This window comes from Marmota monax, unplaced genomic scaffold (assembly GCF_021218885.2).
Source record: "Marmota monax isolate L192 unplaced genomic scaffold, Marmota_monax_Labrador192_F-V1.1 WCK01_AAM20220418_F8-fsc00004, whole genome shotgun sequence".
NCBI lineage: Eukaryota > Metazoa > Chordata > Mammalia > Rodentia > Sciuridae > Marmota > Marmota monax.
Window position 1 is genome coordinate 11,007,991 of NW_026692881.1, and position 22,038 is coordinate 11,030,028.

At 35.1% G+C, this 22,038-nt stretch overlaps 1 protein-coding gene across 4 annotated transcripts in view; it reads left to right on the forward strand.

The window, feature by feature from the left end:
• The window catches only part of Tbc1d12 (TBC1 domain family member 12), an 87,798-nt gene that overhangs the window by 27,238 nt on the left and 38,522 nt on the right, over positions 1-22,038 (forward strand). For 2 of the 4 annotated variants that reach the window (XM_058581100.1, XM_058581099.1), the window contains exons 2-3: positions 6,469-6,513; positions 11,318-11,441. In XM_058581100.1, the coding sequence (XP_058437083.1) occupies positions 6,469-6,513; positions 11,318-11,441 (169 nt within the window). Of the gene's footprint in view, positions 1-6,468; positions 6,514-11,317; positions 11,442-15,149; positions 15,187-22,038 lie in introns of all 4 variants that reach the window. The other 2 variants (XM_058581103.1, XM_046450134.2) reach the window with 2 other exon arrangements.

The following is a 22,038-nucleotide window of genomic DNA, read 5'->3' on the forward strand; positions in this document are numbered from 1 at the left end:
CAGGGCAGATCCGCCGCCCGCACCTCCAAGGTAGGCAGACCTACAACAGACCGGCGGATCAAGCCCAGGAGCCTGCCGGCGTGGTACAAACACCACCCTAATTGGAGTAGTGACAGAGCAGAGTCGCCTCCCGTGCCAGGAACAGGCCCAGTGGCCTGCCGGTACGACAGACACGTCACCCCATTTGGAGTAGGGGCAGAGTAGAGCTGCCGCCCGCGCCTGCAGGGTAGGCAAACCTGCAACCGACCGGCGGATCAGGCCCGGTGGCCTGCCGGCGTGGTACACTCGTCACCCCAATTGGAGTAGGGGCAGAACAGAGCCGCCGCCAGCTCCCAGAACAGGCCCAGTGACCTGCCGGCGTGGTAGCCACGACACCCCAATTGGAATAAGGAGAGAGCAGAGCCGCCGCCCGCACCTGCAGGAAAGATACGCAAGCAGTATGAAAAGACAAGGAAAGAAAGGACCACAAGCAATGCAGGTCAACGCAACTTTAGAAGAGGTAACAGCTGCAGCAGATGGAATGTCAGATAAAGAATTCAGGATATACATGCTTCAGATGATCTGGAGTATCAAGGAAGACATTAAACAGCAAAATCAGACAATGAAAGATCACTTCGACAATGAATTACGCAAACAAATCCAGGAAGCAAAGGATCAACTATACAGGGAGATAGAGGTTATAAAAAACAAGCAATCAGAAATCCTAGAAATGCAGGAAGCAATAAACCAACTTAAAAACTCAATGGAGAATACTACCAGCAGAGTAGAACACTTAGAAGATAGAACATCAGACAATGAAGATAAAGTATTTCAACTTGAAAAGAACATAGACAGCTCAGCAAGACTGTTCCAAGAAATATGGGATAACATTAAGAGACCAAACTTAAGAGTCTTTGGGATACAGGAAGGTACAGAGCTCCAAACCAAAGGAATGAGCAGTCTATTCAATGAAATAATACAAGAAAACTTCCCAGACTTGAAGAATGAGACAGAATCCCAAATCCTAGAAGCCTACAGGACGCCGAATGTGCAAAATCATAAGAGATCCACACCTAGACACATTATAATGAAGATGCCCAACATACAGAATAAGGAGAGAATTTTAAAAGCTACAAGAGAAAGGAAGCAGATCACATTTAGGGGTAAGCCAATCAGGATAACAGCTGATCTTTCAACACAGACTCTGAAAGCTAGAAGATCCTGGAATAACATATTTCAAACACTGAAAGAAAATGGGTTCCAACCAAGAATTGTGTATCCAGCGAAATTAAGCTTCAGGATGGAAGATGAAATTAAAACCTTCCACGATAAACAAAAGTTTAAAGAATTCGCAGCTAGAAAACCATCTCTTCAAAACATCCTCGCCAAAGCATTACAGGAAGAGGAAATGGAAAATAACAGTGAAAACCAACAGTGGGAGGTAGGACAGTAAAGGGGGGGCGGAAATAATCAAAGAGGATAACAAACAATGTTTAGTAACAGAAATAAACAAATATGGCTGGAAGAACAACCCATATCTCAATAATAACCCTAAATGTTAATGGCTTAAACTCACCAATTAAGAGACACAGGCTAGTAGAATGGATCACAAAACAAGACCCAACAATATGCTGCCTACAGGAGACGCATTTGATAGGAAAAGACATATATAGGCTGAAGGTGAAAGGTTGGGAAAAATCATATCACTCATATGGACTTCGGAAACAAGCAGGCGTGTCCATACTCATATCAAATAAAATAGATTTCAAGCCAAAGTTAATCAAAAGGGATAAAGAGGGACATTACATACTGCTTAAGGGAACCATACACCAACAAGACATAACAATCATAAATATTTATGCCCCAAACAATGGTGCAGCTATGTTCGTCAAACAAACTCTTCTCAAGTTCAAGAGTCTAATAGACCACCACACCATAATCATGGGAGACTTCAACACACCTCTCTCGCCACTGGACAGATCTTCCAAACAAAAGTTGAATAAGGAAACTATAGAACTCAATAACACAATTAATAACCTAGACCTAATTGACATATATAGAGTATACCACCCAACATCAAGCAGTTACACTTTTTTCTCAGCAGCACATGGATCCTTCTCAAAAATAGATCATATATTATGTCACAGGGCAACTCTTAGACAATATAAAGGAGTAGAGATAATACCATGCATCTTATCTGATCATAATGGAATGGAACTGAAAATCAACGATAAAAGAAGGAAGGAAAAAGCATACATCACTTGGAGAATGAACAGTAGGTTACTGAATGATCAATGGGTTATAGAAGACATCAAGGAGGAAATTAAAAACTTCTTAGAGATAAATGAAAACACAGACACAACATATCGGAATCTATGGGACACATTGAAAGCAGTTCTAAGAGGAAAATTCATTGCTTGGAGTTCATTCCTTAAAAAAAGAAAAAACCAACAAATAAATGATCTCATACTTCATCTCAAAATCCTTGAAAAAGAAGAGCAAAACAACAGCAAAAGAAGTAGAAGGCAAGAAATAATTAAAATCAGAGCTGAAATTAATGAAATCGAAACAAAAGAAACAATTAAAAAAATTGACAAAACTATAAGTTGGTTCTTTGAAAAAATAAACAAAATCGACAGACCCTTAGCGATGCTAGCAAAGAGAAGAAGAGAGAGAACTCAAATTACTAGCATACGGGATGAAAAAGGCAATATCACAACAGACACTTCAGAAATACAGAAGATAATCAAAAACTATTTTGAATCCTTATACTCCAATAAATTAGAAGATATTGAAGGCATAGATAAATTTCTTAAGTCATATGATCTGCCCAGATTGAGTCAGGAGGATATAGAAAACCTAAACAGACCAATATCAATTGAGGAAATAGAAGAAACTATAAAAAGACTACCAACTAAGAAAAGCCCAGGTCCGGATGGGTACACAGCAGAATTTTACAAAATCTTTAAATAAGAACTAATACCAGTACTTTTCAAGCTACTTCAGGAAATAGAAAAGGAGGGAGAACTTCCAAATTCATTCTATGAGGCCAACATCACCCTGATACCTAAACCAGACAAAGACACTTCAAAGAAAGAAAACTGCAGACCAATATCTCTAATGAACCTAGATGCAAAAATCCTCAATAAAATTCTGGCGAATCGGATACAAAAACATATCAAAAAAATTGTACACCATGATCAAGTAGGATTCATCCCTGGGATGCAAGGCTGGTTCAATATACGGAAATCAATAAATGTTATTCACCACATCAATAGACTTAAAAATAAGAACCATATGATCATCTCGATAGATGCGGAAAAAGCATTCGACAAAGTACAGCATCCCTTTATGTTCAAAACTCTAGAAAAACTAGGGATAACAGGAACATACCTCAATATTGTAAAAGCAATCTATGCTAAGCCTCAGGCTAGCATCATTCTGAATGGAGAAAAACTGAAGGCATTCCCTCTAAAATCTGGAACAAGACAGGGATGCCCTCTCTCTCCACTTCTCTTCAACATAGTTCTCGAAACACTGGCCAGAGCAATTAGACAGATGAAAGAAATTAAAGGCATAAAAATAGGAAAAGAAGAACTTAAATTATCACTATTTGCAGATGATATGATTCTATACCTAGCAGACCCAAAAGGGTCTACAAAGAAACTATTAGAGCTAATAAATGAATTCAGCAAAGTGGCAGGATATAAAATCAACACGCATAAATCAAAGGCATTCCTGTATATCAGCGACAAATCCTCTGAAATGGAAATGAGGACAACCACTCCATTCAAAATATCTTCAAAAAAAAATAAAATACTTGGGAATCAACCTAACAAAAGAGGTGAAAGACTTATACAATGAAAACTACAGAACCCTAAAGAGAGAAATAGAAGAAGATCTTAGAAGATGGAAAAATATACCCTGTTCATGGATAGGCAGAACTAACATCATCAAAATGGCGATATTACCAAAAGTTCTCTATAGGTTTAATGCAATGCCAATCAAAATCCCAACGGCATTTCTTGTAGAAATAGAGAAAGCAATCATGAAATTCATATGGAAAAATAAAAGACCCAGAATAGCAAAAACAATGCTAAGCAAGAAGTGTGAATCAGGCGGTATAGCGATACCAGACTTCAAACTATACTACAGCAAACTATACTAAAAACAGCATGGTACTGGTACCAAAACAGGCGGGTGGACCAATGGTACAGAATAGAGGACACAGAAACCAATCCACAAAACTACAACTACCTTATATTTGATAAAGGGGCTAAAAGCATGCAATGGAGGAAGGATAGCATCTTCAACAAATGGTGCTGGGAAAACTGGAAATCCATATGCAACAAAATGAAACAGAATCCCTTTCTCTCGCCATGCACAAAAGTGAATTCAAAATGGATCAAGGAGCTTGATATCAAATCAGAGACGCGCCGTCTGATAGAAGAAAAAGTTGGCTACGATCTACATATTGTGGGGTTGGGCTCCAAATTCCTCAATAGGACACCCATAGCACAAAAGTTAATAACTAGAATCAACAAATGGGACTTACTCAAACTAAAAAGTTTTTTCTCAGCAAAAGAAACAATAAGAGAGGTAAATAGGGAGCCTACACCCTGGGAACAAATCTTTACTCCTCACACTTCAGATAGAGCCCTAATATCCAGAGTATACAAAGAACTCAAAAAATTAGACAGTAAGAGAACAAACAACCCAATCAACAAATGGGCCAAGGACCTGAACAGACACTTCTCAGAGGAGGACATACAGTCAATCAACAAGTACATGAAAAAATGCTCAACATCTCTAGCTGTCAGAGAAATGCAAATCAAAACCACCCTAAGATACCATCTCACCCCAGTAAGATTGGCAGCCATTAGGAAGTCAAACAACAACAAGTGCTGGCGAGGATGTGGGGAAAAGGGTACACTTGTACATTGCAGGTGGGACTGCAGATTGGTGCAGCCAATTTGGAAAGCAGTATGGAGATTTCTTGGAAAGCTGGGAATGGAGCCACCATTTGACCCAGCTATTCCCCTTCTTGGTCTATTCCCTAAAGACCTAAAAAGAGCATGCTACAGGGACACTGCTACATCGATGTTCATAGCAGCACAGTTCACAATAGCAAGACTGTGGAACCAACCTAGATGCCCTTCAATAGATGAATGGATTAAAAAAATGTGGCATTTATACACAATGGAGTATTACTCTGCATTAAAAAATGACAAAATCATAGAATTTACAGGGAAATGGATGGCATTAGAGCAGATTATGCTAAGTGAAGCTAGCCAATCCCTAAAAAACAAATGCCAAATGTCTTCTTTGATATAAGGAGAGTAACTAAGAACAGAGTAGGGACGAAGAGCAGGAGAAGAAGATTAACATTTAACAGGGATGAGAGGTGGGAGGGAAAGGGAGAGAGAAGGGAAATTGCATGGTAATGGAAGGAGACCCTCAGGGTTATACAGTGGAGGGGGTAGAGAGAGAGGAGGGGAGGGGAGGGGAGAGGTGGGGAGGGGGGAGGGTGGAGGATGGGAAAGGCAGCGGAGCACAACAGACACTAGTATGGCAATATGTAAATCAATGGATGTGTAACTGATGTGATTCTGCAATCTGTGTATGGGGTGAAGGTGGGAGTTCATAACCCACTTGAATCAAAGTGTGGAATATGATATGTCAAGAAATTTGTAATGTTTTGAACAACCCACAATAAAAAATTTAAAAAAAAAATAAGGTTCACCCATATTGGTATATATCAGAACTTTGTTCCTTTTTGTAGTTGAATAATGAGCCATTGTATCTTTTATTAATTCTCTATGGCTACCATAGGGTTGCTTAAAAAAAACAGATATTTATTTTCTCATAGTTTTGGAGGTTAGAGATCTAAAATCAAGGTGTTGTTGGTATTATCCTCTGAAAGTCTCTCTCCTTGGCTTGCTGTGTCCTCACATGACTTTTTCTCCATGTATATGTCCCTGATATCTCTCCTCTTACAAGAACATGAGAGGTATTGGCTTAGGGCACACCAGTTTGATCTCATTTAACTCAATTACTTCTTTAAAATCCCTGTACCAAATACAGTCACAGTCTAACAGTCTAGTCATTAGAGCTTCAGGAATTTTGAGGGAATATAATTCATTCCATATGTATCTATTCCACTCTTTGCTTTGTCTATTATTCTGTTGATGGATGCTCAAGTTGTTTCTGTGTCCATCAGGATTCTAATTTCTCCCCGTCTTCACAATTATTTGTGTGTGTGTGAGTGTGTGTGTGTGTGTGTGTGTTTTAAATAACAGCCATTCTAGTCATTGTGAAGTAGTATCTAATTGTGTTTTTGATTTGTATTTTCTTAATGACAAGTGAAGTTGAGTCTTTTGTGTTTAATGACTATTTGTAGCCCTTCTTTGAAGAAATGTGGTATTCAGAATTTTTTCCCATTTTTAACTGGGTTGTTTCCTTACTTTTTATTTTTTTATTGAGTTATAGGTACTCTTTAGTGCCTGGATACTGCAGTCATATCAGATATGGTTTGTAAGTATTTTTTCTTATTGTATGGATTGTCTCTTTATTCTCTTGAAATTGTCCTTTGAGTCCAAAAACTTGTTTGGCTCCTTTTTATAATTTCTATGTCTTTTATTAAAGTTCTCATTTGATTCATATGTTGTTTTCTCTCAATTTCCTTTAGTTCTTCACCCATGCTTTCCATTAGCTCCTAGAGAACATTTTTTAAAATTTAACATCTCTGAATAGTAATTTCATTGTCTATACTTTCTTAGAGGTGATTTTTGTCCTGCAAGTGGTTTATGATTCTTGTTTCTTTGTATGTTTTGTAATTTTTTAAAAATTAAGATTGGCCATTCTGGGTAGTATAATGTGTAAGTCATTTTTCCCATTCCTCAGTGATTGCAGATTTGCTTGTGGAGGGCTGGATCCATCTATGACTTTTCCAAACTATTTTTGCAAAGTGTGTGATCCTTGTTCTATGAGGCCAAAAATTTCCATTTGAATCCTCCCGTATACTTTAAATCATCTCTGGGTTACTAATGACACCAAATACAATGTAAATGCTGTGGAAATAGTACATGTTCCATACAATGTTTTTCAGATGTTTTGAATCCATGGTTGATTAAATCTGAGGTCCAATTACACTTGATTCTGGTGACAGAGTCTTAGAAGGAGGTTGACCTGGGGTCTTAGGTGAGAAGAGGAAAAATTGGCTCCTTTCCATTGGTGATAAAAGAAGCTTAAGTTTTGTGGAGAAATGGGCTTTCAAAAACATAGGAAAGCAGAGCAGAGATATTCAAGGACAAACAGGCACCGATTTCTACTTCTCCTTGAGACAATAGCCTTATTAATGCCAAATTTGCTTTGAAATCCAGGAAAATGGCACTATTGTTGATCAATTCTCTTGATATAGAAGTATCCTGATTCCTTTAGTGTCTTTACTAATGAAATACTGTAGTAAATTGAAATAATACTTCAGTACATTTTTTCTCAAATGCATGTGACATACTTATTCTAAAACACAAACAAACAAATATTCTATTATTTCTGTGATCCAATAATGGCCTGACAAAGATTTCCTTAAATATCTGTTCCAAAAAATGGGCCAAAAAGGGATCTAACTCTCTTGGTGTTTTGATAGATACCAATAGTGAAAGCTGATGCTGTGGAAAGGACTGAAACTGATATGTCTATGCCAGTCCCTTTGGGCACTTCCAGACCAGTCAAAATACACAACCCCAGGCGCTGGGGTTATGGCTCAGCAGTAGAGCATTTGCTTAGCACCTGCAAGGCCCTGGGTTCGAGCCTCAGCATCACATAAAAATAAATAAATAATATAAAGATATTCTGTCCAACTACAACTAAACACACACACACACACACAGAGATTTTTGAAGATCATTACCCCACTGTCACTCGGTACTAGTTAGCCACTCCAGGAACATAGATTATCCCCATTGCCTCAAGAGATGGGAGTCTGAGGAAGGGGGAAATATGTTGGCTTGTATATGCCTTTCACTTAGGAAAGATCAAGAGCTCTTCCCTTAACCAGGCATGCCCCTAGTTGTAAAAAGTGTCTGATCAGGTTCTAGAGATCTGAAGTAGTTGATTCCAGCTACTTTAAAAAAAAAATTTTTTTAGATGTTGGTGGACCTTTATTTTATTCATTTCTTTATATGCAGTGCTGAGAATTGAACCTAGTGCCTCACATGTGCTAGACAAGTGCTCTACCATTGAGCCACAACTCCAGCCCTTCCAGTTATTCTTTCTAGCTCAGTTCCTATTCTGATATCTAGCCTCAGTGATATCTTTTAAAATGCAAATGTTTTTACTTTGATTAAGCTAACTTCATAAATTTTTCTTTAATGGATCATGTTTTTGTTGGCATATCTAATAATTCTTTACATAAACCATGGCAACACAGATTTTTTTCCTGCGTTTTTTAATGTGAATGGATGGGAGGCCTTCTAGGCAAGCAAGTCATGTTAGGACTTGTAGAGGAAGTGTGGTTTGGTGAGACTATTGAGGGGTAGGACATAGGCTATGTGGGGCCTGTGGAGGGAATTGGCATATTGATGCCCATAGAAAGCCTTTGGTAGAGTCAGTTTTCATGTCAAGAGGGTGGTAAGAAAGCCAACCCCAGACTGCATGCTTGCTGAGGGCTTACACTGTCTGGACCTGAGGCTGAGCAGAATTCCATTGAATGTTCTCATACCCATACCACTGACCCTCTGCAGCAGCTGTAAACTACAGGAGAGGTGTAAGGTGCCCTCTGCTTAGAAAGCCAAATAGTTTCATGTTTCTTTTTAAAGGAAAGGTTTAAAAGAATTTTATTCCCACAGAGCATATATTGAAGGATGAATATGGAGTTAAGAGGCAATGAATTGATAAGTTGTAAATACACATCAGACATTGTTTAAATTAATAGACCATGCATCATAGCTTGAAATTGTTTCTTGTAAGTATTCTTGGTCCTCAGTATACTCATTGTCAAAAACCTCCAACCTAGAGATCTTATGAAGTAGATGATGAAGTCACTATATATGGTCTCTGAGATGAAATCTCCAGAGTATTTTAACTAGAAATTACTTTTTGATGTCATCTATTCTTTTCTTTTGTATACCAAAGGAAATGAGAATTTTCTTTTCTTTTTTTATTGATTTTTCTTTGGAGGGTCTTCTTAACATTGTGTATTAAAAACATATATCCTGGGGCTTACGCTGTAACCCAGTGGTAAAGTGCTTACCTTGTATGTGTGAGGCACTGGGTTCAATCTTCAGCACCACATAAAATTAAACAGACACTGTGTGTTTATCTACAACTAAATAAACATTTAAAAAAACATATATCCTAACTGCAAGAATGGAATCCTAATTAGAATACTTTATACTCCATGTATGTATAATATGTCAAAATATACTCTACTGTCATGTATATCTAAAAAGAACAAAATTTTTAAAAAGAAAAACAAGTTTTCTTATTATCACTATACTTTTAAGATATATGGTATTTTGAATGTAGCTAAACCTAGTTATTTGGGAATTATTTGTAACTATATGTGAATTTAAATTTTTCTTAATGTTCATTTTTTTTTAATATTTATTTTTTAGTTATCGGCGGACACAACATCTTTGTGTGTGGTTCGAACCCGGGCCGCACACATGCCAGGCGAGCGTGCTACCGCTTGAGCCACATCCCCAGCCCCCTTAATGTTCATTTTTATCGTAGTTTATACAAAGGGTTGATAATTTAATTGGAATCATCAGTACCTTTTCTAATTGGTCCATGATGCCCTTGTTGTACTGTTTTAATGGGTAAATAGTTTATATACACAGATAGGTGTTTACTTTGGTTGGTTAGAGTTTGATATTATAGGTAAAATCCTTGATTCTTATATAAGATTTTTTTAATTTGTTTATTTTGTTTTTAATTTAGATTTTTCAGTGAGAGATACTTTCTTCCTTGGTTGTATATTAACTCCTGCTGTAAGCTTTCACTTATGTAACTATCCTAGGACACATATATACATATAGCAGTGGGGGAATCAGTGATGCATTTTTAAAAAATATTTATTTTTTAGGTATAGTTGGACACAATGTCTTTATTTATTTTATTTATTTATTTTTATGTGGTACTGAGGATTGAACTCAGGGCCTTACACGTGCTAGACGAGCCGCTCTACTGCTGGGCTACAACCCCAGTCCCAGTAGATGCATTTTTATTTCAAATCATAAAGTATTACTGAAAGTAAACAGTATTTTAAAATATTAAATTATCTAATCCTTTAACCCTTTTATATAGGTTCTCTTAAACATTTTTTTTGTTCCCAAATTTTGGCTTTATTGTCAAGTATATGAATTATCAATTCAAAGCAAATATTTACAACTGTCATTTTTCTCCTAATTGTTTATCTCTTTAATATCTTTGTTAATGATTCTTCTAATATCTCTAATATAAGCCAGGTGTTCTTTTTTATATTTTTATTGGTGCATTAGAATTATACATAATGGTGAGATTTGTTGTTACATATTTGTAAATGCACACAATTTAATAGTCTAACTTGGCCAGTATTATTCCTCAGGGTTTCCTCTTTACCTTCCCTCATCCCTCCCCCAGGTCCCTTTCCTCTTCTGATATCCTTTGATTTTCATGAGATCCACCTTCCCAGCCCACAGTTTTCTTTTTCTTTTTCTTCTCTAGCTTCCACCTATGAGAGAAAGTATCTGACCCTTGAATTTGAGTTTGGCTTTTTTGGCTTAACCTAATGTTCCCAATTCTATCCATTTTTCTACAAATTATATAATTTCATTTTTCTTTATGAAAACCCAGTATTCTTTTTTATTTTTTAATTTATTCTAATTAGTAATATATGATAGTAGAATGCATTTTGACATATTGTACACAAATGAGGCACAACGTCTCCCTCCTCTGGCTGAACATGGTGTAGAGGCACACCAGTAGTGTAATCATATATGTATATAGGATGATAATGTTCATCTCATTCCACCATCTTTCCCATTCCACACTCTCTCCCCTCTTCTCCCTTCACTTCCCTCTGCACAATCCAAAGTTCCTTTATTCTTTCCCTCTCACCCGCCACCCCAAAATTACGAATTACCGATTAGCATCAGAGAGAAAACATTCGGTCTTTGAAAACCCAGTATTCCTAATTGAGTCTTGTTTGGTTAAGAAATAGCAGTATAAATAATAGAGATAATTTTATTTAAAATTATTTTTTATTTTCTTTGGAAATAAACATCATTTTAAAATTACTATTTAAAATTTCCCTGGTTACAAAATACACAATTTGTGTAACTTTTCTCTTTTTCAGAAACCTTTTCCCAAAAAGAACAAAGGAACTCAAATCAGTTGTCCATAGTGCTCCTGGTTGGAAATTATTTGGTAAAGTCCCTCCCAGAGAAAATCTTCAGAAAACTTCCAGAATCATTCAGCAGGTAAGTACTAATATGGCTATGTAGTTTACTATAATTTTTAAAGCATTCTTTTTGTTAATGACCATATTCAGTTTCATTTTTCTAGATAAAAATTTTTAGGATCATAGATACTTACAGTAATCTTAATTTTTTTTAAAAAAAGGCCACAATATTTTGATTATATTTTATGGTTGAGATAATTCTTTAAAGTAGCAGAACATTGATTTTCTTTCCCAATTATTCTTTGGATAGCTTAAGAAAAAAAACAGCCAATCACTCTTACCAGATACTTTGATTTCCAGTTGTACTTGATAACATTTGCCAGTCGGACAGATTTTTTAAATATTGCTAGTTGTCAACTGATATTATAGCACAAGTTGAGTAGATTATGCAGTTGAACTCAATTGTTTTTCCAGTGTTCTATCTAAACAAGGGACCTTTTGAGAAGAGTTGCCACAGTCTGTTTCTAGTAATTTGGAAACCAGTTCTTCTAATAACCATATTAATATCCACATTTTTGAGTTCCTGAGATTTTCAGATCTTATTTGACTCCTGAACTTGTGTTTCTCAGTACTGGATCAGTGAAACTGGATCAGTGTGCAGTGTTTTAAAGTTCATAGAAGTTATTGCCTAGAAAAAGATACATAATAAATATCCTGTTTTTCTCCTGAATTGCAAAATTTAACATAGCCAACACCTGTAAACATAATCACATTAAGGCAATAATCATCATTCAAATTGGAAAAAAAATCTTCCTCTAAGGATTTAAGTGTTCCTTTTATTGCTCAAAAGAAAAAAAATAGTTTCCCAAGTAATATAGAAAAGTATTTTTTGTAACATTGCTTAAAAACATAGTAGTTAATTTTATTTACAACTAATTGAAATAGAGAAAAGCTTATGTAGCAGCTGAATGTAAAACTAGAGTGTTCCCAGACTGTGTGCTAGGTACCCTGGTGTGCAGCAGTTTACACACAGGGGAATCATGCAGTATTTAAACTTTTTATGGTAAGCTCACTATTACTCCACATCTGATCTGTCAGATATGGTGAATACTGGTAACCTGAAGAAGTACATAGTTTCAACATTAAATGGCACTGCATACTTTTTTGTGACATCATAACTTTGTGACTGGTTTTCCTTAGGTTGCTGTGATAAAAAGCAAATATTGTACAAAAATTAGTATGTGACAGAAAATGGGGGTGATGTTGTATAATCTGATTTCAGAGTTTGAGAAAGTATATTGTATATGATAGGCATACAAGATCAATTAGTAATTTATTCTGGTTATTTAAGAATGAAATAAAGCTTCAACTTAAGTGTATTACTTTAATATTTACTTAGTGATAAGATATTAATTCTTATTAAATAAGTTGGAGATAACTACATATTAAACAGAACCATTATTTCTTTGTTTTGACTTAGGAGGTGCTATAAAAAAATTTGCTGAGGGCTGGGGAATGTAGCCCAAGTACAGGGCTTAACTAGTGTGCATGAAGTCATGGGTTCCATCCCAGCATGGGAAAAAAATTACTGAGATACTAAGAGAATTGTTAACCAATAAAGATTGGGAACCTCTGCTATTGTGACACTTTAAGTTTTACCTCCTCTTTTTTATTTTGAAGTCTGAAGGGAACTGGTGTTTTTCCAGAAGACCAGGTTCGCCCTCTAGAGGCCAAACAGTATTCTTACTATTGAAAGTTTGTAAAGGTATTCTTGACTCTGTCCATTTATCTTAAATATGCATGTAAAAATATTTTTATATCTATGTAAATTAACACACTGCAGCATTTTCTTAATTTGGGTCCCTAGGTCATGTACTGATTGAGTAACTGTTTTCGGTGATATTCTGTTTTCCTTTAATCTGTTGTTTTCTTTTTGGAAAACGATGGCCTTACATTTCTCTCTTTTATCTATATTATATAAAAAATTGATGAGTAGTCAGGTAAAGAACACCAGTTATCTGTATGAGAAGAAGAAGTGGAATTGAAATGTGGTTGCCATTCGCTACAGTCCCTTCTCTGGACCTTTTAGATGATAATTTCTTCTAACCGTTTATTTCAATTTTTGAACTTTCTTTTTGTGTGTAGGTGCTAGTCTATATTTTTGGTGCCTTTTTCATATTTCTGTGTGTTGTCTTGGAGGCACGATGGATAGTCAGATCATTGTTCCTCTTACCCCTTTCCACCCTCATAATATATATTTGTCTTCTTCCCTGCAATTGCCATTTTCAAAATGGGCATGTTTTTTCTTTATAGCAATGGTAAATTTGCAACTTTGTCTCTGTTCCAACTTAAAAACATTTTTTCTCAACTTTGATCTTTGAATTCTGTAAAATATTATAAATATAAAACTTTAAGATTCTTTATCATGTACTCCTTTCAAGTTTATTTTATGTTTAGAATCTGAAATTAAAAAGGAACATATTACCGGTGAAGTCATGAAGAATGTTAATCTGTCATATTTTAAGATAGGGTCTTTGTCTATTAAGACTGTAGAAAATGAAAAGGTAGCCAGCAATTCAGGTGTAAAACTGCTTGAAAAAAATGAAGAAGTGCTAAAAGTATTAAGATCAAAATAAATCCCTTTGAATTTTCTAGGTGCCTCACTTGCTTTTTGAGTGGCAAAGCAGTAAGATTTATTAGGATATTAAAGTGGTAATATTATTTCATTGTATAATAATTTAAAAAATGTTTTTAGTTGTATATGGGCTCAATGCATTTGTTTTTATGTTGTTCTAGGATCGAATCCAGTGCCTCACACTTGCAAGGCAAGAGCTCTACCACTGAGCTACAATTTCTTTCTTTTTTTTTTTTTTTTTTAGAGAGAGAGAGAGAGAATTTTTTTAATATTTATTTTTTAGTTATCGGCGGATACAACATCTTTGTTTTGTATGTGGTGCTGAGGATCGAACCCGGGCCGCACAGATGCCAGGCGAGCGCGCTACCACTTGAGCCACATCCCCAGCCCCACTGAGCTACAATTTCAACCCCTCATTGTATAATAATTTTTAAAGCAAGTGTTCAGAAAGAATTTGCTATATTCTGAAGTATGAGTATAATGAAGTTATTGGGCCATAATTCTTTTTCTAAAATTTTAATGGAAAAACCTTTGTAAGATTATTCACTAAGTAAATAGGAAAGTAAGCTTTGATTTATATAACTTTTCTCTATTAATTACTAATGACATAACACTTTATTTTTTCTTTATAAAATATAAAACATTAAAGGATAATATATCATTTCAGTTTCTTGTCACATTTTTAGACCTTTTAAAATTCATTTTTTATATGAAAAACATTATATAATTATTTTCAAATATGTATATTTTTACATATATTGTATTTATCATATATAATTTTTTCCAGTTTATTTCAAGAACAAATTATCACCATATACATAATAATTAATATACTTTTATATAAAATTTAACTATGTGTTTTACATAACTTTTCAAAGATACATAAAATTTCTAAGTGAAAGTTAGTTATACTTTTTTTATATGTATTTTTAAAAAATATTCCTTTAGTTGTAGATGGACACAAAATCTTTATTTGTTTATTTATTTTTATGTGGTGCTGAGGATCAAACCCAGGGCCTCACACTTGCAAGACAAGTGCTCTACCGCTGAGCCACAGCCCCAGCTTGGCATTTAACTTGATGATCAATTCCCAAATCACAACAACATTTATGGTATTATTTTTTGAGTATTATCACATGTGTTCTCTTGCAGGTATGAAATTCCTACTTGTGGCCTTTTGAACCAGTTGGTGAGCCATGATAAAAATTGCATCTATTAATTATAAATAGTACTTCAGTTATATTTTAGTTCAATTGGCCTGGGTTTTGGTTTTTGTAATAGAGAAAGTTGGAATACAGATAGTTTGCTATCTGACCTTCAAACTGCAAGTGAAAATAATTGCAAATGAGCCATGTTATATATAATACAGTTATATCATAGATTGAGTATATCCTATTCATGTCAAACTGACATTCTTTCAGTAGAAAGTGAATATTATTTCTTTTGGGTTAGACACTATTTTTATATTGGTATCCTTCATATGAAAACAAGATTGTAGTACTTAGATGACAGTGCAAGTTTTTCAGCACATATGCCATTCTGAGTTAGATAAGTTTTAGTTAAGTTGTTACATCACTTTCACACAACTTGCCAAGCAAGGATAAAAAGTTTTAAAATACTGATTTCTTAATCTGGGTACTTTAGATTGTCCAAAAATAGAATAGGTCATTCTTCTCAGTTAAGCCTTTGATTTTGAAATTTTTAAACTTTTAAGAATAATAACATAGAAAGACTAGCATATATGTGCTTTGTGAGTAGTGGTTAAATATATAACAGTTTGAAAATGTTGGAGTTTAATTTTTCTGGTTACTAATGTTATTAGTGTTTGTAGTATTATAATATTTGAAAACAAGTTAATTGGTTATGCTCTTGGTGTAAAATTTGGATAAGTCCTACAAAAATAAAGTACTTTCTAACTCATTGTTAAATTGTGGAGAGGCTGGACTGTTTTCAGAATTTATTTTCAAAAAGTCCCTTAAAATCTTATACCCTTGCATGTTTTGTTTTCACCTTCATCTATCTAATTTGTTGTCACCTTGAAAGGTAGTGAATAAAACTACCTTTCTAGTTGCATGTGTGTTCTTTATTCAGAATTGATAAATTATGCATATGCTATGTATGAATAAAATGGCTTTCAAAAAAGTTAATTTGTATACTTTGAGGATTAAGAGATGAACTCATAACAATTCTGGTCCTTTGCTTCTGGAACATGGGAGATGTATTAACCACAAAAGAGGAGCTTAAATTAATTAAAGAAGACAGAAAGAATTCAAAGCATTTAAGTTTCCTGACGTTAGTCTAGAATTTTGAGGGAAACTTTTTCCTATTATCAGAAATAGAGACTTAGAAATAAATAAGTTGTAGTTAGGAGATACTGAAGCCCTGTTGTTTGATTACATGCATACAGTTGAATATGAAATTTAAAATTTTATTCATTCTGTCTTTATCTCAGTTTTGTTTATTATGTCAGGCTTCAAATTAGAGTAAACAAACAAAATTGTGCTAATAACTGCCAAAATGAAGTTTACTAAGGTACTCCTGTATATACCAGAATGATTAAATGCTTGAAAAGTCCTTAAAAGTATTGCACTCTTTATGTTTTGTTTTCACCTTTATTTACCTAATCTCTTGTCACCTTAAAAAGGCCCAAGGTTTTGGTTAAGTTTGAAATATGGTATGGGTTTTCTCTCTCCTAATTTACAGATTCTGGAATAAAATTTAGGATCAACAAAGGCATCATAATTGGCCTTTTCACCCCAAGCATGATGATGGTTTCCCTAGCTTGGATGAGGTGGTGTTAGGAGGTTCTTTTATGTTGGGCAGAATTTTTTGTTGTTGTTATTATACTGAGCATTAAGCTGAGCTACATCCCCAGTCCCTTTTGTGTGTGTGTGTGGGGGGGGGGGCTGGGGATTTAACCCAGGCCCTTGTGCATGCAAGGCAAGCACTCTACCAACTGAGCTACATCCCCAGCCCACCCCCAGTCCTTTTTTTAAAAAAAAATATTTTTATTAGTTTTTGGTGAACTTTTATTTATTTGTATGTGGTGCTGAGAATAGAACCCAGTGCCTCACACATGCACTGAGCCACAATCCTAGCCCCCCTCCCCTCCATTCTTTTTATTTTTTGTTTTGAGACAGAATCTTGCTAAGTTACTGAGACTGGACTCAAATTTGTGATCCTCCTGCCTCAGCCTCCTGGGTTACTGGGATTACAGAAGTGTACCACCACGCCCTGCCAGATATGGTATTGAGGTGGTAGAAACATGGAGAGGTTTCTTTTTTGTTTGTTTGTTTCTGAAACATTCTTCTGGTTCTCTATAAACTCTTTACAACATATAGGAATGGAGAGTTTACTTACTAATGTGGTTTAACACTAACCCTTCAAGGATAGTGTTTTCATTGTCTACTAAACCCTCAAATTCAAGTTAGTACATAGATATCAGTGTATATATCAGGCTATTTTACCTTTTCTTCCTTCCTTCTTTCTATTCTTTCTTCTTCCCAATCCCCATATTTTACTTCTTTAAGAAGTGATTTGAAGGCATCTGCTACACCTTCTTTATGGTATGTACCGTTAGGTATAGAACACAAGTCACCAGAATGTGGTAGAATAACATTTGCTACCAACTCAGTGTGTGACTTCAAGTTTGCAGACCCTAGGCCTTTTCTTTAGCAGAACCTGATGAACAATTTTTTGAACTCATCCTGGATTCTTCTTTAAGATCATCTGGCTTTCATTTAAATGAATACATAACTTATTTAACAAATATTAACTGTGTATAATACAGTAAACATGGTTTAAATTCTTGGCATATAAATAAAAATGAGTCCTAGCCTTTGAGTTAGAAAGCAGAGAGAGAAAAGGGTTGGTATACCCATTTCCCCTTCATGAGTATACCTTCAGTGACCTAACTTCCTTTGTATTGCCTTTGCCTCTTAGTAAAAGACCATTTAGCTATATTTATGTGGGTTTATTTCTGGGATCTGTATTCTGTTCCATTGACCTCTTTGTCTATCCTTTTACCAATGCCATGGTGTCTTGATTATTGTAGTTTTATGGTAAGTCTTGAATTTGGGTAGTGTCAGTCCTCTTGATTTCTCTTTCAGTCCTGAATTGGCTATCCAGGGTGTTTGACCTCTCCAAACAAACTTTAGAACTATATTGTCATTCACAGAGTAACTTGCTTAGATTTTCTTTGAGATTATGTTGAATATGTAGATCAATTTGCGAAGACTTTACATCTTGACAAGATTGAGCTTTTGTATCCATAAACATGGAGTATTTCTTCATTTATGTAGTTCTTTTTAATATCTTGTATCAGGGGCTTGGGGATGTGGCTCAAGCGGTAGCGCGCTCGCCTGGCATGCATGCGGCCTGGGTTCGATCCTGAGCACCACATACAAAAAAGATGTTGTGTCTGCCAAAAACTAAAAAATAAATATTAAAAATTTTCTCTCTCTCTCTCTCTCTCTCTCTCTCTCTCTCTAAAAAAAAAAATATCTTGTATCAGAGTTTTGCAGTTTTCCTCATATGGCATTGTGTGTGTGTGTGTGTGTGTGTTAAATTTATACCTATATCATTTTTCTGATACAGGTGATTGACTTTTGCATATTGGACTTGTATTTTGTAACTTTGGGTAATTGCTTATTTCCAGGAATTTTGTGTTGTTGTCATCATTGATTCTTTTGGACTTTCTCCATGGGTGATCATGTCATCTATGTTTTATTTCTTCTTCCCAACCAATATAAAATTTTATTTCCTCTTATTTTACTGCATTATCGAGGGATTTCAGAACAATGCTGAAAAGCGTTGGTGAGAGGAGATATTTTGTTTTATTATTGATCTTAGTGAGAAAAATTTTAGTTTCTCACTATTGAGTATGATGCTAACTGTAAGGAGTTGTTTGTTTGTTTTTTTTTTTTTTTTTGTAGATTTTCTTTATCAAGTTGAGGAAGTTCATTCTATTCCTAGTTTGCTGAGAGTTTTTATCATGAGTATTGGATTTTGTTATATGCTTTTTTCTGAATCGATTGATACAACCATGTGTTTTTTTCCTTCATTAGCTTATTGATGTGATGAATTACACTAACTGATTTTTGAATATTGAACTTCCTCTGTATACCTGGGGCAAATCTCACTTGGTTGTGGTATATGGTTCTTCTTATACGTCACTGATTTTAGTTTGCTAATATTGTATTTTGAGGATTTTTACATTGGTGGGGGAGGGTACTGGGGATTGAACTCAGGGGCTCTCAACCACTGAACCACATCCCCAGCCCTATTTTGTATTTTATTTAGAGACAGGGTCTCGCTGGGTTGCTTAGTGCCTTACTTTTGCTGAGGCTGTCTTTGAACTTGTGATCCTCAACCTCCCGAGCTGCTGGGATTACAGGCATGCACCACCATCTAATTATTGACATATTTAGGTTTTAAATAGTCATATATCTTCTAAAAATTAAAACAATGAGTAAAGTATGTTTATCCATACTTATTATTTTTGGTATTTTTATTTTTTCATGTAAATCCACATTTCCATGTGGATTTTTCTGCCTGAAGAATTTCCCTTAAAATACCTTGCATATCTATAGACAATAAATTTTCTTAGCTGCTGGGCATGGTGGCACATGCATGTAATCCCAGCAACTTGGCAAACTGAAGCAGGAGGATCATGAGTTCAAAGCCAGCCTCTGCAACTTAGTCTCTAGATGAAAAATAATAATTTTTTTTAAAAAAGAGCTGGGGATGTAGCTCAATGGGAAAGTACCCCAAGTTCAATCCCCAGTACCCTGACCCCAAAAAAAGTTCTCTTAGCTTTTACTTGTCTGAAAATAGTTTCATTTCACATTCATGTTTGAAAGATATTTTCTTGGTATAAAATTCTGTCAACAGGTTTGGTGTTATTTCCTCCCTCCTTTCAGGAATTTAAAGATTTTTCTATTGCCTTTAAAAAAATTTTTTTATTTGTTCTTTTTAGATAAATATGACGAGTGTATTTTGACATATTATACATATGTAGAGGATAACTTCCCGATCTTGTGGTTGTACATGATGTGGAGTTACACTGATGTGTATTCATATATGAACATAAGAAAGTTATATACAATTCATTCTACTATCTTTCCTATTCCCATTAACCCCCTTCCTTTCATTCCCCTTTGTCTAATTCAATAAACTTCTGTCCTCCTCCCCTTATTGTGTATTACCTTCTGAATATCAGAGAGAACATTCTGCCTTTGTTTTGGGGGATTATTATTATTTCACTTAGCAGGATAGCCTCCAGTTCCATCCATTTACTGGCAAATGCCATAATTTCATTCTTCTTTATGACTGAGTAATATTCCATTGTGTATATTTTCTTTTTCCATTCATCTATTCAAGGGCACTTAGGTTGTTTCCATAGCTTAGCTATTGTGAATTGAGCTGCTATAAACATTTATGTGATTGTATCACTATAGTATGCTAAGTCCTATTGTTGTATAGTATTTTAAGTTCTATTTTAAGTCCTATTGGTGTATGCCAAGGAGTGGGGTAACTGCAAAGGTGGTTTTGTTCCAGGTTCTTTGAGGAATGTCCATGTTGCTTTCCAGAGTGGTTGCAGCAATTTGTTCTATTGCCTTTTGACTTGCATGATTTCAGAAAAGTCTGTAGTCATTTTCGATTCAGTCCTTTTTTACATAATTGCTTTTTTCCTCTTAGTTCTTCTAAATATTTCTTTTTCACATGCTTTCATCAATTTGATTATGATGTCCTTTGGTGTGGTTTTATTTGAATTCTGCTTAGAATTTGGTTAATTTCTTGGATCTGTGGATATAGTTATTACAAAAGTTGGAAATTTTTTAGCCATTATTTCCTCAACTATGTTTCTTCCCAGACTGCAGCTACACATACTTTATATTACTTTCTAAAATTCTGCTTATATTTTTCCACTCTTTTCTCTTTCTGTGCTTAATTTTGGATAGGTTCTACTGCTTTATCTTTAAATTCATTTATGATTCTTTTGTAGTTTCTAATATTCAAGATCTGAAATTTTTACTAGAGGTTGTTAACTGTAGATTAAACAGTGCAAAAGAAAGTAAGCTCATTGATAATTTCTTAGTTGTGGGGTAAGTTAGTTCTAAAGAAAGTTTTTCCAGACCTGAACTAAAAAAATGTTTGTAATACAAGCCATAAAAGATTCATACTGAAGCATATGCAACTTTACTGCTGGGCAGAACAAAGTCATACATTATTTAGTACTCAACACTCTAAAATTTACAGTGTCTTATATTCAGCAAACAAACTTTCTGGAGGGTCTTCTTTTCTGAGTGTCCTCTATATTCAGTGATGACTTTCCATTCTGGTTCATGACAATGTGAATAATTCGTAGCCCTGAATGAGCTCTGAGAACTGTTGGGTCACAGATCCCCAATAATTATTTTTGCCCCCGAATTTTTTTCTTTTTTTTTTTTTTGTTGGCCCAGCTTTGTAGTGTTTCACATTTTATATACATAGGTTGGTATTCAGCTAAAAGACGGAATAGAACTGCTAGATCATTTTCTGGTGTTTTTTCTTAGTGAAAGGATTTCTTTTTTGCTATTTTGTGTCAAAAATTCTAGTACCCTTTGCCTTTCCAAACAGTAAGCTTTATTTGAGTTCCCACTTCCAATACTGATTTTCAGAATTGCCACCAGCAGGCTGGGATGTAGCTCAGCAGCAAAGGACTTGTCTCACATTTGCAAAGCCATGGGTTCAATCCTCTACTTCCAAAACAGAAAAGACAAACAATTCCACGAATTCTACCAAAAGGCGGGGTGGGGGGGTGTCCTTCCCAAAAAGAAAAGGCAAAAAAAAGAAGAAGAAGAAGAAAGAACCCCACCAGAATTGCCACCAAACACCACAATAATTATGATCATTAAGCTTACCTTGTATCCCTTTTGTCAGGAATCGCAGAGGTTGTCTTCAGTGAGAAAGTTGGTGTGAATTACCCAGTTCACTAAGCAAAAGTCTGTACTCTGTTTCTGAAGAAAAAAAAGATGTTTTTCAATGCTGGGTTCCAACC